This window comes from Aulonocara stuartgranti (genome assembly GCF_965226115.1).
Source record: "Aulonocara stuartgranti genome assembly, chromosome: 23".
Classification (NCBI taxonomy): Eukaryota; Metazoa; Chordata; class Actinopteri; order Cichliformes; family Cichlidae; genus Aulonocara; species Aulonocara stuartgranti.
Genome location: NC_138958.1, coordinates 50,689,261 through 50,704,562, shown reverse-complemented (window position 1 = coordinate 50,704,562; position 15,302 = coordinate 50,689,261). Strand labels below are relative to the sequence as shown.

General features: G+C 42.5%; 1 protein-coding gene across 2 annotated transcripts in view; it reads right to left on the bottom strand.

The window, feature by feature from the left end:
• LOC309700781 (neuronal membrane glycoprotein M6-b-like) overlaps positions 1-15,302 on the bottom strand; it is a 49,559-nt gene that overhangs the window by 26,105 nt on the left and 8,152 nt on the right. Inside the window, exon 1 of one of the 2 annotated variants that reach the window (XM_082524582.1) lies at positions 3,253-3,587. The exons of the other annotated variant lie outside the window; for it this stretch is intronic. Coding sequence (XP_082380708.1) covers positions 3,253-3,322 — 70 coding nt within the window. The 5' untranslated portion in view covers positions 3,323-3,587. Of the gene's footprint in view, positions 1-3,252; positions 3,588-15,302 lie in introns of those variants that run through there. 2 annotated transcript variants of the gene reach the window in all.

The window sequence follows — 15,302 nt, the reverse complement described above, 5'->3', positions numbered from 1 at the left end:
CAAAGCTAGACACACCATGAAAGCCAGCTGCTTCACTGCTTCCTGTCTTCATGCTAAACGCTAACTGACAGACTTGACTTTGGCAAGAAAGTTAAAAAAATTATATCTAACTACACATCCTCTTAAGTACAGAACTTTTGAGCATGAAACTCAAAATATTTACATTATGGACAGATTTTTAAATTGTAATGTTTTCACTTTTTCTCTGTTTGTCGCAGAAATGATCCTAAAGACATACATACTGTATATAAAAGATGGACTTTGGTTAGCATAGTTTTGGAACGGATGAGAAATGGGTGGGTTTAACTCAGGCTCAGAAGGATGCTGTGTGCTCATTCAATAGTAACTTGTCAGTCACAATGTAGAACCCACTCAAACATATCCTTCTTGGTCATCTCTTTGGACAGAAATAAGGGGTTAATTTAAAAAATGAGCATTGTGCTGTATTCAATAAAACTTTAAATTAGTGCTTGAGCCCATAAACTCATGAGAAAAAAATTTCCTGAGGCCACAGATCAAGGCAACAAACGGCAGTTTCCCTTTTGCCTTTTATACAATTGGAATTCCATCAGAGCTGCCCTCTGCTGGCCGTTAGAGAGAATGCAGGTTTAAGACACTTCGTAAATCTGTCTTTTATGTACAGGTGGAAACGCCTGCTATAATAAGAACTATCACAAAGATGCTGTTCAAGCTATTTGGCGGGAGGTGGCTGTCTCCATTGGGGTGGAGGCCCCCATTGCTTTTGCGGTGTATTCTATTAGGTAGCACTTAGCATTCATTTAGATTTTCACGAAATGTGTCCATGACATTGAGTGGATGTTACAATGAAAAAAGTGTAAGCCTCTACAAAGAGAAGAAACTCTACTTTCTGTTGCTCTTGCTACAATTTCCTGTTACCCACGGTGCCACAATGGATGTAACCGCAATCAGCTGACATAAGCAGTTCTTTAATCAGTCGTTTAAAACTAAACACGAAGAATCCGCTGCAGAAATAGGAACTCAAGCATCACAATTTAAGCACAAATCCTGCCTTGAGCCTCCGACTGTGACACCAAGCATCTGGGATTGTTTAAGTGTTTACTCCAAACTTCGTACATGTGCTTCCTGATTCAGAAATGCTGGCACACACGGACACAAGCGCCTTACACGACAGCGCTCGCCTTGTTGCCCCAACTTTAAGTCTTCAGCTTCTTAAGGGATGCTACAAGCTTATGGTCACATTCCAGATGTCAAAGGCACACACAAATGATTACACCAACAAATAGGCCATCCTCCAATCTGGTCTATTTTGGGCCACTGGTGTAGGTGGACTTGGTTGCGCAACATCACACCTGGAGCACAGCAGCGAGGCTGCAGAACTGGGAGAAAGCAGTTGTGTTATAATGTCGCTAATTCAGAAAATAGTCATTAATGAATTCAAGGGATCTATCGATAGCTATAAATATGGCTCTCTATCTTTAGAGGCCTTTAAAGAGGCTTCGCCCACTCTCTCAGCTGAAGTCACACAAAAGGCTCTCATTGGACATGGGCGTGCGCGTGACAGGATGCCTTGGGAGAAGATGATGTAATATCTTTTTGAAACATTACTGTTGAGGGACACCCCACGCTTTTGAACTTTACGTCACAGACAAACGGTGACCCAGCAATATCACCGAGACAGGACCAAGGAATAAAATAGAGTTCCAGCAAAACCACATAAACTTACTGGCAGAGAATGTGCTTCTAGTTTGATTTCCAACTAGGAATAAAGATTTCCTTCCAAACTTACCGAATCCAATCTAATACTAAAAGTACAAATGTAAATATTTGCTTCCAATCTAGTCATTTTTAGCCGGTTTTCAAGCATAAACACTTCATTTTAAGATGGGTTCACACACAACTGTGAATGCAATCTGCAGAAGACACTGCATGGCGCTGTGAGGTGAGTGTCTGTGCAAAGCCCTCCGGGCGTATGCACTCTGACTTGGTGTCACCTATCCTCCTCTCTAAGGAGGCCTAAGGGCAGGATGTCTGATCAGCTGAAACACAACCCTTCCCCAGGTGTAAACATAAAAAAGGTGTTTATCTTTAAAACACCCATCACTGACTAAATTACGACTTACACCTCAGACTGTTTGTGCTGCACATTCACATTTTAGTAAGTCTATAATCACCAGGGCCTGTTTTCAGCTGCCCCCAAACTGCAGGATGTGATTTTTACTACCAGGCCACAACGAAAACAAATCAGTCACATCCACTCTGTATGGATGTCGAGTCCTCCGACGCACAAAGAAACGCCTACACAGAGTCAGTATGAGCAACAGTTTGAGCACGATTTTGAGGGAAAAATATCTAATTGCTTGCTTGTCTTTGACAGGTGACAGGCTGTTTGCACATTTGCGCCTGTAAATTAATTCCATGTGCATGTAAAGGTCTAAATGTATTTTAACCACTGATGGTGTGACATACATTGTTGCATTTTCATTGCATTATATAAAAACGAGCATGGCGCAGGGGTCCAAATCGGCATGCGTGCATCACACAGAGGCTCTGTTTCGAGTGCGCCTGGGTTCTAAATGATGGACGCGACCATCTTTTTGCGCCAACAGGATCATTGATTGTTTCGTAGCCTCCGGTTCGTCTAATAAAAGCTGATTTTTTTAATTATTTTTTTTAAAACAACAACAAATAAGAATCTCTTCTATATTCGATTAATCGCGCTCCTGACAGTTCAGCCCTCATGGAGACCGCCGATAACAATCAAAGCGGCTGCGGCGGGAGGATCCACCTGGCGGAAAACAATAATGCAGCCGTGCACGGCGCGCGGCCCCGTTATCAGCCGCTCATTAGGCAGGAATGAGCTCACGATCGTGCAGCAACGCAAAAGCAAATTGGCATTAATGCATGCTCCATAAAACCAGAACGAGCAACCTTCCCGAGCGCATCAAGCCGCCCACCCCCTCATTGTCTCTCTCCTGCATCCGTCTCCCCCCCCACGCACACACATTCTTTGAAATCGCAAACCAAGACGTTAAATTGCGCTCGAAACCGCGCGAAATAATCTCGATCACCATATTCCCACGTCGCCAAATCGCCCTCAAATAGGTGTGCGGCCGCAGAACAAAAAAAAGCCATGCTATTGTGTCGCGCGCAAGCGAGAAAGCCATTGCAAGTAGGTTAAACCCGCTCGCGCTGGCGCAGACGCAAATGTCTCCAAAGACAGGGGGAAAAAATGCCAAAAACGCGCAAATGCCAGCTGCGGATTGAGCGTACCTTTGCTCTCCTGCCCCTCGTCCTGAGTCTCCTCTGCGTTGGACTCCATGGCAGGCTTTGTCCCGTCCATTATTTTAGGGGAATATAGTCTCCTTGCAGGCTACTTGCACTTGTACCTTACAGTGTGTGGATGATGGAGCCTATCCTGGTGACTGGATGCTCTCTCTCTCTCCGTCTCTCTCTCTCGTACACACCCTCCCTCTCTCTCTCCCGCTATCTCTCCTTCTCTCTGTTTAAGCTCGCCACCGTCTCTCTGTCTATATCAACAATTCAGTTTCGAAATGCAAATGCACACGCATCGGTGTTACAGAACAATGCCCCCAAAATAATGGCTGCCGACTCCCTTTTTGGCGCCCAAAATCATCCTCATGATGTAAATTACTCTCTAAATATATTTTGGTGACATATTATTGCAAAAAAAAATTAATAATAATAATAAAATCTTGTCAGACTGTTTCATCTGTGGATTCCTGTGATTTTGATTTGTTTTATTGTTTGCTTGGATAAGGACAAAATGTGCAGGTGATTTCAATATGCAAACTCACGAGTAACCATGCAACCACAACCACACACACACACACACACACACACACACACACACACACACACACACACACACACACACACACACACACACACACACACCGCCCCCTCTCCATCTGGTGAGCTAAGAGAGAAACAGAGAATGAGGGAGGGAAGGAAAGGATGGAAAGAGGCAGAAAGAGGAAGGGAGGGAGTGAAGAGGGGAAAAGAGGGAGATGCTGTAACAGAGTGTAACTGTGTGAAATAAAAGCGAGCAAGAACCTGAGCAGGAAGGCTGGGAAAAGGGGGTAGTGACTGATTTTCAGCTTTCTCTCACATTGAACATCAGTTATTTTAACACTTCTGAGCAACCAGCCAGCTCTCATTAACAGCCAGCACGCTTGGTTGTGTGTTGCATAATGGTTATGTTTCATTCAAAATCAATCTCTTGCTTTCCTCTTGTGTTTAAGTAGCTTCAATTAAACTCATTTGAGCTCTGACCGAACCATCTTTGACCAATTAGAGCTTCCGAACTGGTACAAAGCGACACGTTCACCTCTGCATTTCACTGCTGATTAGTTGTTCCCACAATCTAATGAAAAACCGATCAAGGTGGGTCCTTGAATCCCAGAGAAATGCCTACAAAGTGGGGGTGTTTATGCAAAGTGGGGGTCGAGGGAGTGTGTTGTGCAGTTTTCATCATTCACCCCATTTTCTAATAATAAACACATCCCCAAACAATGGGACACCATCTGTCCCGAATCCTCTTAAATAAGATTTTAATTTGAGCCCACGCGTCCCTGTTTTAGACAAAGCTCAGCTCACAAAAACAGTTTAGGAAATCCCCCCTCACCCCACCCCACCCCAACAGCCCCTGATGTTTTCATCTAACAAAACATCAGACGCCAGAATGGCTAACGTGACATATATGACATTTAGTGGGTCCATTCACCCTGAGGGTTGAAATTAACACCCTGCCCTGCACCATATGCAAGAGGGTCTCCAATCACACTGACTTTTTGACATTTGAATGGCTCTAAGCACCACAAGGAAACCTGAGCCTGCTGCATAAATGAATGACCACCCAACGAGACACCACGAAAACATGTAGGAGTCAAGGGAGTTTGGTAAGAAGTATTATTCCCTTTAATGACAGCACACTTCAGCACCGGAGCCAGATGATTAGTTGAGCTTCTGCCATACGAAAACATGTAGTTATCATAGAGCATAATTATTTCTTTGTGTGGTCCACAAAAAAAAAAAAAAAAAAAAAAATCCACAGTGATACAAAGGCTGTGAATAGCTCCCATAATGATTCATCTGGAGTTTTTAATTAACAAGTTAATCATTATAATTTCATGAAGGAAACTGTTCTGCTCGAGAACCTGAAACAGCAAATGTTTGCCATTGTTGCTTAAAAAGTGAGAGAAAATGAATGGATACAGCTTTAAAAGGGAATTTAGACACAGAAATACAAAATAAAAAAATCAGCAAAAAACATTTTAAATGAAAGGAAAGAAAAACTATGAGCTGAATTACCATTTTTGCGCAAACTTCCATAAAAAACGGATCATGTATTGGCTGAAAATTACCAGTAAATTTTCTTTCTTTCTTTTTACAATGTAGCCAAAAAAAAAAAAAAAAATCCACCTTAATGACCATCAAGTGATTATTTATAAATACATTTTTGCATTTATTGCCCACTAAGCACTGATAGCTTGAGGCTAAAGTCATCATCTTGTTAAAACAAAGCATTTCCCACTAAAGTCAGTAGAAACAGGATCAGCAACAACCTTGGCAAATGTATCCAAATACCTCAACATGAAGCTTTTTTCTAAACAAATTTCCCTCCGGACACATAATGTGAAATTACTGGGCTGCTATGCTTAAGTTGGCCATTTATATTCACTGTCAAATTAACCAAATGACTTCAGTTTAAGTCTGGGGATTATTCCTTTTCACTTAGCTGTACTAGTTGCCAAGCACTACAGTCTATGCAGTTCTGTAGTCCATATAGAACAATGAGAGCTCATACAATGAGGATATTGAATAATCAGTAAATGGTATAATTCTGTTTTGTAGTTAATTTGATCTGTAGCAAAACACAGTCATGCGTTGGGACAAAAAAAATGGAAGAAAGGAGGGAAGAAATGCAAAAGGACCGAGTCACACAAACTCAAACTGTCAGTTACCAGGCTGGAAGGGTGAGCTTCAAGTCCCATTTTTCTCTCAGAACCCCCATAATCCCTTGCTGGGTCACACAGATTAAGGACTTGTCCACAAGATGAGATACAGTGCTTCCTGGCACTCTTCACGATCACCCTGCCACACACATGCACATGTGCACGATGTTAAAAACACACACGCATACACACACAACATGCCGTTTGGCGTTCCAGAGACGTCAGAAAGTCAGAGTCCTCATAATTCCTACCAAGTAAGGCGCAACAAAACTGTTTCTTTTTATGGTGGAATTCCAAGCAGGATTTCTTAAGACAGAGTTCTTCCAAACTTCTCTTACTTCACCTCACAGATTATTGTGTAACATTATTAAGTGTGTGAGTCACAGAATGAGCCAAAACCTTCACAAATGCAGCTAAAATCTGTTGGTGGTTCTACAGCATGAATTCATTGTTCAGACATTTCACTAAAACAACAAATTGGGAAGATTACCAAAGTCAGCAGGATCTGAAGAATGAATATTCTTCAGATGAATTGCCATGTACCAAATTACATGGCAATTCATTTAAAATGAAAGGAAAAGGGTGCACCAACTGTGCCATGTTGCCATCCTTAGAGTCGTGCTCCTTTGTACTGAACTGACTCATCAAAGGGATGCATACTGTGTTTGTGTGTTTGGGGTGGCAGTCAGGTATAGAACTGTGCCTCTGTGTATTATTGTGAAATGATTAACAACAGAGTGAGACTAGGACTGTAGTTTGGACCCTAAACAGTGTGCTTGTTTCTGTGGGCATGCAGGGAAATGTCAGTGACGCCAGTAAATATTTAAAATGCAAACTTTTGAAGCCCGTGATCAGAAGTGACCCATGCAACAGCTGATTTTGGAAAATATCCAACATCTAGGTCATTTTAAAGTAGTTGTTAAGCTTGAAAAAAAGCCTCTGTGCTTCTGCAGCACTGCAGAAACTTTCTTATCTGCCTGCACAACTCTCTCGGTCCATTAAAGGCAAAGGCATGAGTGCCTGTCGACTGCCTGTCTTCCCTCATTAGAACGACACAGAAGGGAAAGTGGCGCTCAAATTGGGTCGTACTACAGTAACGAGCACACTGCAGCTCCTTCATGGGAGCAGATGTGCAGCTAATGTTGAATAAAAGAAGGAAGAAAAGGAGAACGCCGGGCCTATGAGCGCCTCTGCAACGATAGCCATGAGCAGCTTCAAACTGACTTCAATCTAAATATTTCTACACCATCGTGATACTCTGGAGGTGGTCACATCCTTTTTATCAGCGCAGTCTTGTCTCAGAGTGATACAGGCTCTGCTGTTTCCATGGAGATGGGAAACACTGCCGGCAGGCTGCAGTGATTGAGATCTTTTAGCGATCCTATCAGTTCCTAGAAAACTTCTCATGTGGCTGTGGCTCTATGTCCCATCAGCCAAAACTTAAAATCTAATCAAGGAGATAACCATGACATGAAAGTTCTCAGTGTGCTATCAGTAAAATCGTTTCTGCTCCCACGACCAGCTCAGCCGAAGGCTACTGTTGATGACATGCAGCCAGTGTATTGAACGCTTCCTGTTGTTGTGAGGAAGAATCATCTTGTGCACTGTTAGAGTGCGTGTAAATAAATAAGCAAGTTGTCTAGCGTGAATCACCCACAAGACGCTTCGCTTCTTCTGAGTGCACATCTGTAAGTGCAGCAGGAAGCACCCTTAACCACATTTATGGAGATGACTGAAATCTTTGTACAACTACATGATGGATTAGAAGAACTTTCCCAGAGATGTTCATGATCCCCAGAGGATAACTCCTATTGACTTCAGCAAGCTTTGTTTTTCATCACCACCAGTAAAGGTTAAAATATCAATACTACAGTCTAAATATCAGGAGAGCAATTTGATGATTGTGAAATTTCTCAACAACTGCTGGATAGTTCACTCTAAATTTCCCCATTAGGAGAAATGTTAATAACTTTCTGTCTGTGAAGGTTCTCAGTCACCCAGGTCATCGTAGTCAAAGGAGCTTGCAAAGAAAAGCGTCTGGACTTCTTTAAGCCAAAACACAGACTTAACAACGTGGTGTATGCTGTACAGTGCAGCGAGGAATGCCCAGACCTCTACATCGGAGAGACCAAACAGCCACTTCACAAGCGCATGGCACAACACAGAAGAGCCACCTCCACAGGACAAGACTCAGCAGTCCATCTGCATCTTAAGGATAAAGGACACTCTTTCGAGGATGCCAATGTTCACATTTTGGACAGAGAGGACAGATGGTTTGAAAGAGGAGTGAAAGAAGCCATCTATGTCCACTGTGAGCGACCATCTTTGAACAGAGGCGGGGGTTTACGACACCAACTGTCTGCTATCTATAATCCAGTTTTGAGATCCCTTCCCAGACGCCTTAACGCCCACTCACATCCTGGGCCATCTGACCTCAGGAATTCGCATGATAAGGTGGGGCCAGGTTTCACAATGAGCTCGCCCGAAACTCTGGCTGATTGGGACCCACGCCCAGTTTCCCACCTTGGCTCAGGCGATTAGAGGATCATCAGGGGGTCCTTTTGTCCCTCTGTGGGGGGTCACTCCCACTAGGTTTATATCTGGGACTCTCCACCATTTGACCTTAGAACTGAAGAAGCTTCTCGGATGAAGGTGAAACGTCTTCAAGCAACTTAAAGAAGTCCAGACGCTTTTCTTTGCAAGCTCCTTTGACCGGTAATAACTTTCATTCAGCATCATTGACAGGTCAGTGTTCTTTAATTTATACTGTACTTTAGTTATACTAAATATCAGCTATATCTTGTGTTTATTCATCATCTTGCTTTCCATTAGCATGTTAATTCGGAATTAGCATTTGGCACACACCACTTCTGTGTTGTGAGCTAACAGAGCCATTAGCATAGCTGCACAACAGTTTAAATGCAAGTTGTTAAGATTTAAGCTGTATCCACGTAGGAAGTGATCAATCATCACTCGTCACATAGAAACTGAACATTTAACAGTGTTTCCTGAAAACCCTCTCCTGTCTGATCATTTCCTGATAACATTTACATTTACAATTATTGATTACACAGCGGTGGAGAGTAGACTTTATCAAAGTAGATGTCTTTCTGAAAGCGCTGTAACTAAGTTTAAGAATATAATCCACCCACTGTTATCATCTTCAATGCCCTGTACCAACATAGAGCAGAGCAGCTATCTGAACGCTACTCCAACAGAGGTCGATTATCTTGTTAATAATTTCACCTCCTCACTACGTACGACTCTGGATACTGTAGCTCCTGTGAAAACTAAGGTCTCTAATCAGAAGTACCTGACTCCGTGGTATAATTCTCAAACACGTAGCCTAAAGCAGATGACTCGTAATCTGGAGAGGAAATGGCGTGTCACAAATTTAGAGGATCATCATTTAGCCTGGAGAAATAGTTTGCTGCTTTATAAGAAAGCCCTCCGCAAAGCCAGAACATCTTACTATTCATCACTGATTGAAGTAAATAAGAACAACCCCAGGTTTCTCTTCAGCTCTGTAGCCAGGCTGACAAAAAGTCAGAGCTCTTTTGAGCCAACAATCCCTTTAACCTTAACTAGTAATGACTTCATGAACTTCTTCACAAATAAAATTTTTATCATTAGAGAAAAAATTACCAGTAATCATCCCACAGATGTAATATTATCTACAGCTACTCTTAGTACCATTGATGTTAAGTTAGACTCTTTTTCTCCAATTTATCTTTCTGAGTTAACTTCAATAATTACTTCCTCCAAGCCATCAACGTGTCTTTTAGACCCCATTCCTACAAAACTGCTCAAAGAAGTCCTGCCATTAATTAATTCTTCGATCTTAAATATGATCAACCTATCTCTAATAATCAGCTATGTACCACAGGCCTTCAAGCTGGCTGTAGTTAAACCTTTACTCAAAAAGCATCTCTAGACCCAGCAGTCTTAGCTAATTATAGGCCAATCTCCAACCTTCCTTTCATATCAAACATCCTTGAAAGAGTAGTTGTCAAACAGCTAACAGATCATCTGCAGAGGTTTATTTGAAGAGTTTCAGTCAGGTTTCAGAGCTCATCACAGCACAGAAACAGCTTTAGTGAAGGTTACAAATGATCTTCTTATGGCCTCTGACAGTGGACTCATCTCTGTGCTTGTCCTGCTAGACCTCAGTGCAGCGTTCGATACTGTCGACCATAATATCCTATTAGAGCGATTAGAACATGCTGTAGGTATTACAGGTACTGCGCTGCAGTGGTTTGTATCATATCTATCTAATAGACTCCAATTTGTGCATGTAAATGGAGAGTCCTCTTCACACACTGAGGTTAATTATGGAGTTCCACAGGGTTCAGTGCTAGGACCAATTCTGTTTACATTATACATGCTTCCTTTAGGCAGTATCATTAGAAGACATAGCATACATTTACACTGCTATGCAGATGACGCCCAGCTCTATCTGTCCATGAAGCCAGTTAACACACACCAATGAGTTAAACTGCAGGAATGTCTTAAAGACATAAAGACCTGGATGGCCGCTAACTTTCTGCTTCTTAATTCAGATAAAACTGAGGTTATTGTACTTGGCCCTGAAAAGCCTAGAAATATGGTATCTAAGCAGATTCTTACTCTGGATGGCATTACCTTGGCCTCCAGTAACGCTGTGAGGAACCTTGGAGTCATTTTTGACCAGGACATGTCCTTCAATGCACATATTAAACAAATATGTGAGACTGCGTTCTTCCATTTGCGCAACATCTCTAAAGTTAGAAATATCCTGTCTCAGAGTGACGCTGAAAAACTAGTTCATGCATTTATTACTTCCAGGCTGGACGACTGTAATTCATTATTATCAGGATGTCCAAAAAACTCACTGAAAAGCCTTCAGCTAATCCAAAACGCTGCAGCAAGAGTCCTGACAGGGACTAGAAAGAGAGAGCAGATTTCTCCTGTTTTGGCTTCCCTTCATTGGCTTCCTGTTAAATCCAGAATTGAATTCAAAATCCTGCTCCTCACATACAAGGTCTTAAATAATCAGGCCCCATCTTATCTTAATGACCTTGTAGTACCATATCACCCTATTAGAGCACTTCGCTCTTGCTCTGCAGGCCTACTTGTTGTTCCTAGAGTATTTAAAAGTAGAATGGGAGGCAGAGCCTTCAGTTTTCAGGCCCCTCTTCTGTGGAACCAGCTTCCAGTTTGGATTCGGGAGACAGACACTATCTCTACTTTTAAAATTAGGCTTAAAACTTTCCTTTTTGCTAAAGCATATAGTTAGGGCTGGACCAGGTGACCCTGAATCCTCCATTAGTTATGCTGCAATAGTCATAGGCTGCCGGGGGATTCCCATGATGCATTGAGTTTTTCCTTTCCAGTCACCTTTCTCACTCACTATGTGTTAACAGACCTCTCTGCATTAAATCATATCTGTTATTAACCTCTGTCTCTCTTCCACAGCATGTCTTTTATCCTGTCTTCCTTCTCTCACCCCAACCGGTCGCAGCAGATGGCCCCGCCCCTCCCTGAGCCTGGTTCTGCTGGAGGTTTCTTCCTGTTAAAAGGGAGTTTTTCCTTCCCACTGTTGCCAAAGTGCTTGCTCATAGGGGATCATATGATTGTTGGGTTTTTTTCTCTGTATCTATGAAGCGCCTTGAGGCGACTTATGTTGTGATTTGGCGCTATATAAATAAAATTGAATTGAATTGAATTGAATTGGCCCGGCTAAAACAGGACAGTTGGCAACCCTAAGGTTGTTGATAAGCCAAGGTAGCTGATAAGTTGCCTGGATAATCTTTCACTCGCTGCGCCCACGTCCTCATTTTAGGTTTGACAGCGTTTCGGTAGATAGAGGTGAAAGGCTTGAACATGAATTGAGCTGCAGTTTAAAGAAGGCCTGTCTTATCTTATTTTACATGTACAGCACTTTGGTCAACAGTTGTTGTTTTAAATGTGCTATATAAATAAATATAACTATTTTTGTTTGTTTGTTTTTTTGTCTGAGTCACCGAATGTGACTGACCATCTGGAACAAAATGACTGTGTGTGCATCAGAAGTTATTGTCTGCCCATGGCCTTTTCAAAACCCAGAAACTATACTAAGGGTCATTAAACCACACCTTTACTGATATATACTGAGGTCACAACTGTCATTGAGGGTACAGGGGAGTTTGTCTTTATGTGGAAAAGAGTTAAAAGGGTCTTGACCTTACTGTGTCAACTGCCTTGAGATGATTTATGCTATGATTTGCTGCAAAATAAATACATCTGAACGGTTGCATCACTTTGTCAAAAGACCAATGCAAACAAATTGCAGGATGAATGTACAGTGACAAAGAGCACTAAAGTTCAAATGCCTGTTATTGTTTCCATAATCTGCTCCTTTGTCTTGTGTGTGACGCTCAGTCTCACTACAGGCATCGCGTTGACCTTTTAACTGTCTTCCTGACACGCTGTTCAACACCATTAAGCATCTGTTTTGTTGAGCTATGAAGCCATGAGCTCCGATCCCAGAGGATGGCCTCATGATGACCTGCAGTATCTGTTGGTCCGTGCCTAGAGAAATCAGTTGTGCGCCACTCAGAGCTATTTGTGCCTGTCTTTGTCTAATGCAACTTCTATGTCAGTGAGAATGAAATGATCCTTCAGGAGAAACAGTATACGGAGAATTAAAGGTGGGCCGTTTCTTCTGCTTTGCAGTTGTGTCGACTTTTTTGGTTGCATGGATATAAAGCTTTCAGTTTCAGGTTGACACATACCTATTTTATAATAACTGTTGTTACAAAATTGAGTGATGGCAAAAGGTTTAGCTGAAATGATGACACAGTTATTAGTAGCCTGTAGCTACAGCTAAGTGATGTACGTAGCTACCATGCCAACCAAGTAAGCTCATAGGAACAAACTTCTGAAAAATGGACTACAAGGGCATGACAGGGTGGAGTATAAAATACCAGAACTGAACAGTTTCAGTTCAGCTTGAATTATGCAACAAAAACAAACCAACCATATTTGTCCAGAAAGACAGCACCACCAGGTCAGTGACAGATGGCCTCACCTCCCTGAGTCTGGCTCTGCTGGAGCTTTCTTCCTGTTAATAGGGAGTTTTTCCTTCCCACTGTTACCAAGTGCTTGCTCATGGGTTAGGGTTTTTTCTCTCTATTATTGTAAGGTTTTAATCGTACAATACAAACTGCTTTGACATGAGTTGAACTGAACTGAAGTAAGTGGCTGCCAAACTTTTAGAATATGAAGAAGGATACTAATTATTCAGACCAAAGCCATTTTTGTACCAAGCTGCAAACATGGTTATATCTCTTGTATAGTTGTGCATTTTAATATCAGAGTTGATGGGAAATTGAATCACTCAAGTAGCCATTAGAGGAACTGCAGTTTATGGCACTTCTGTCTTAGCTTCATTTTCAGCCCTGGCAGCATGGTGGCACGGTGGTTAGCACTGTTACAGCAACAATGTTCTGGGTTTCTGACTGCGCCTTTCTGTGTGGAGTTCGTATGTTCTCCCTGTGGTTGTCAGGGTTCTCTCCGGGTACTCTGGCTTCCTCCAACAGTCCAAAGACATGCAGTTAGTGAGGTCAGGTTAACTGGTGATTCTGAAGTGCCCATAGGTGTAAATATAAGTCTGAATGGTTGTCTGTTTCTGGCAACCTGTCCAAGGTGTACCCCGCCCCTCGCTCTATGACAGCTTGGATAGGCTGCAGCCTTCTGCGACGCTGAATTGGATAAACGAAAGAGAATGGATGGATGTATATTACCGTTGCAACCAAAGCAATCACCTTAAAGTTTTCGAAATCGAACTTCTAAGGTAAATAGAAAGCATCGATTAAGTTACTTTTTGTAAACTTTACTTATTGGGCTCACGAATCAAATTGTATTGTGTACTCGTTCTTCTTTCCACAGCTTGCTTGTTTCACCCCACAATAACCAGTTTCACACATACACTGGAGCACTGATTTTTCTTTACATTACTCAGCCAGACTGGTTGAATCCAATGTGGCCATATAAGGACAGAGTGGGTGACTGTCGGCCAAATTCAGAGCCAGTGATTGGGTGTGACTTGTCCTGCCTCCTGCATGCGCTAATGTGTCTGAATCTCCTGCTGCTAAATGCGAGAAAGGGCAACCAGAGACTCTGACTCTGCAGACACTGTCCAGAGTTCATGTGTGACAGCAGCTGATGTTTGGGTGTTTGCCTCCATTAGTCAAATATAAGAGTTGTATCACTAATGCTGAAAACAGACCATCACTTAAGCGAGCAAAAACATGCAAAGACTGGTACAAACACTAACGCGCGCACACACAAACATTGTCTCAGCGACGGCTTTATGAGCCTCCCGCTGTCGCTTTAGTCTAATCCTTGCTTTTTTAATGGGCTTTTGGCTTCCCCTAAAAGGAAAACCTTTGCCAGAGAGTGAGGCTGAAGTTCTGCACCTTGCTCATCTCTAACCTGAGACAATCCTTTTAATTTATCAGTAGAAACAATGTGCCTTTGTGACTTGTCTGGCTTTATTCATCTGCGTGTGTGTGTCTGCTCATTGGTGTGTGCATGTGCGTCCAGATCTGGTCTCTTAATCTGTGGTTATGATGACCCAGTTTCGCCTCCGCCCTCTGCCGTCGGTCGCCAAGGAGACACTTCCCTCTCATTCCTGAATCAAAACGTTGGATGCTGACAAAGGTTAATCTACCTTGAATGCACACACACACACACACACACACGTACACACAACTCTAAAGATGTCAACACAAATACAAACATTTCATTCAGGCCAGTGTTTTTGTGGATTTTTAAAGGAATGTTCCAAACAAATGGGATTTCTTTCCATGTTCCTGTCCCCTCCATCTCTAGCTCCACTCCACACTTGAAACAGGCACACGGGCAACTTTAATGCAAATTCATGCAAACTAATCCCGTCATGCTTCGTCATCATCCATGCTGGCTGAAATGCCTGCACGTCATTGTGCTCAGAGTTTTCCCTGCGATTGTGATTTCTTAGTCTTAATTGCAATACAACAGAGCACTGAAGCTTCTGTTTCAGCATCTCACCCTCATCCTCACACTCACTCACACAATCAAAATGCTTGACCGAACGCCCACCCTCTCCTGTGCAGAAATAAAATCTAACTGGGAGAGCATCTCCCATACATTTCATTTTATTTACAATAGCTGACTCCTGTCACTACGCATGGGTTAACCTACACACACCTAGAGACACACACACACTCACACACACGCGTCTACACGCCCATCCCCCCAGGGCACCCTCCGCTCAGCAATTTATCAGACGAGCCACTAATCCTGCTGGCCCAGATTTGGTCCACAGTCTGCTCCACATGATGT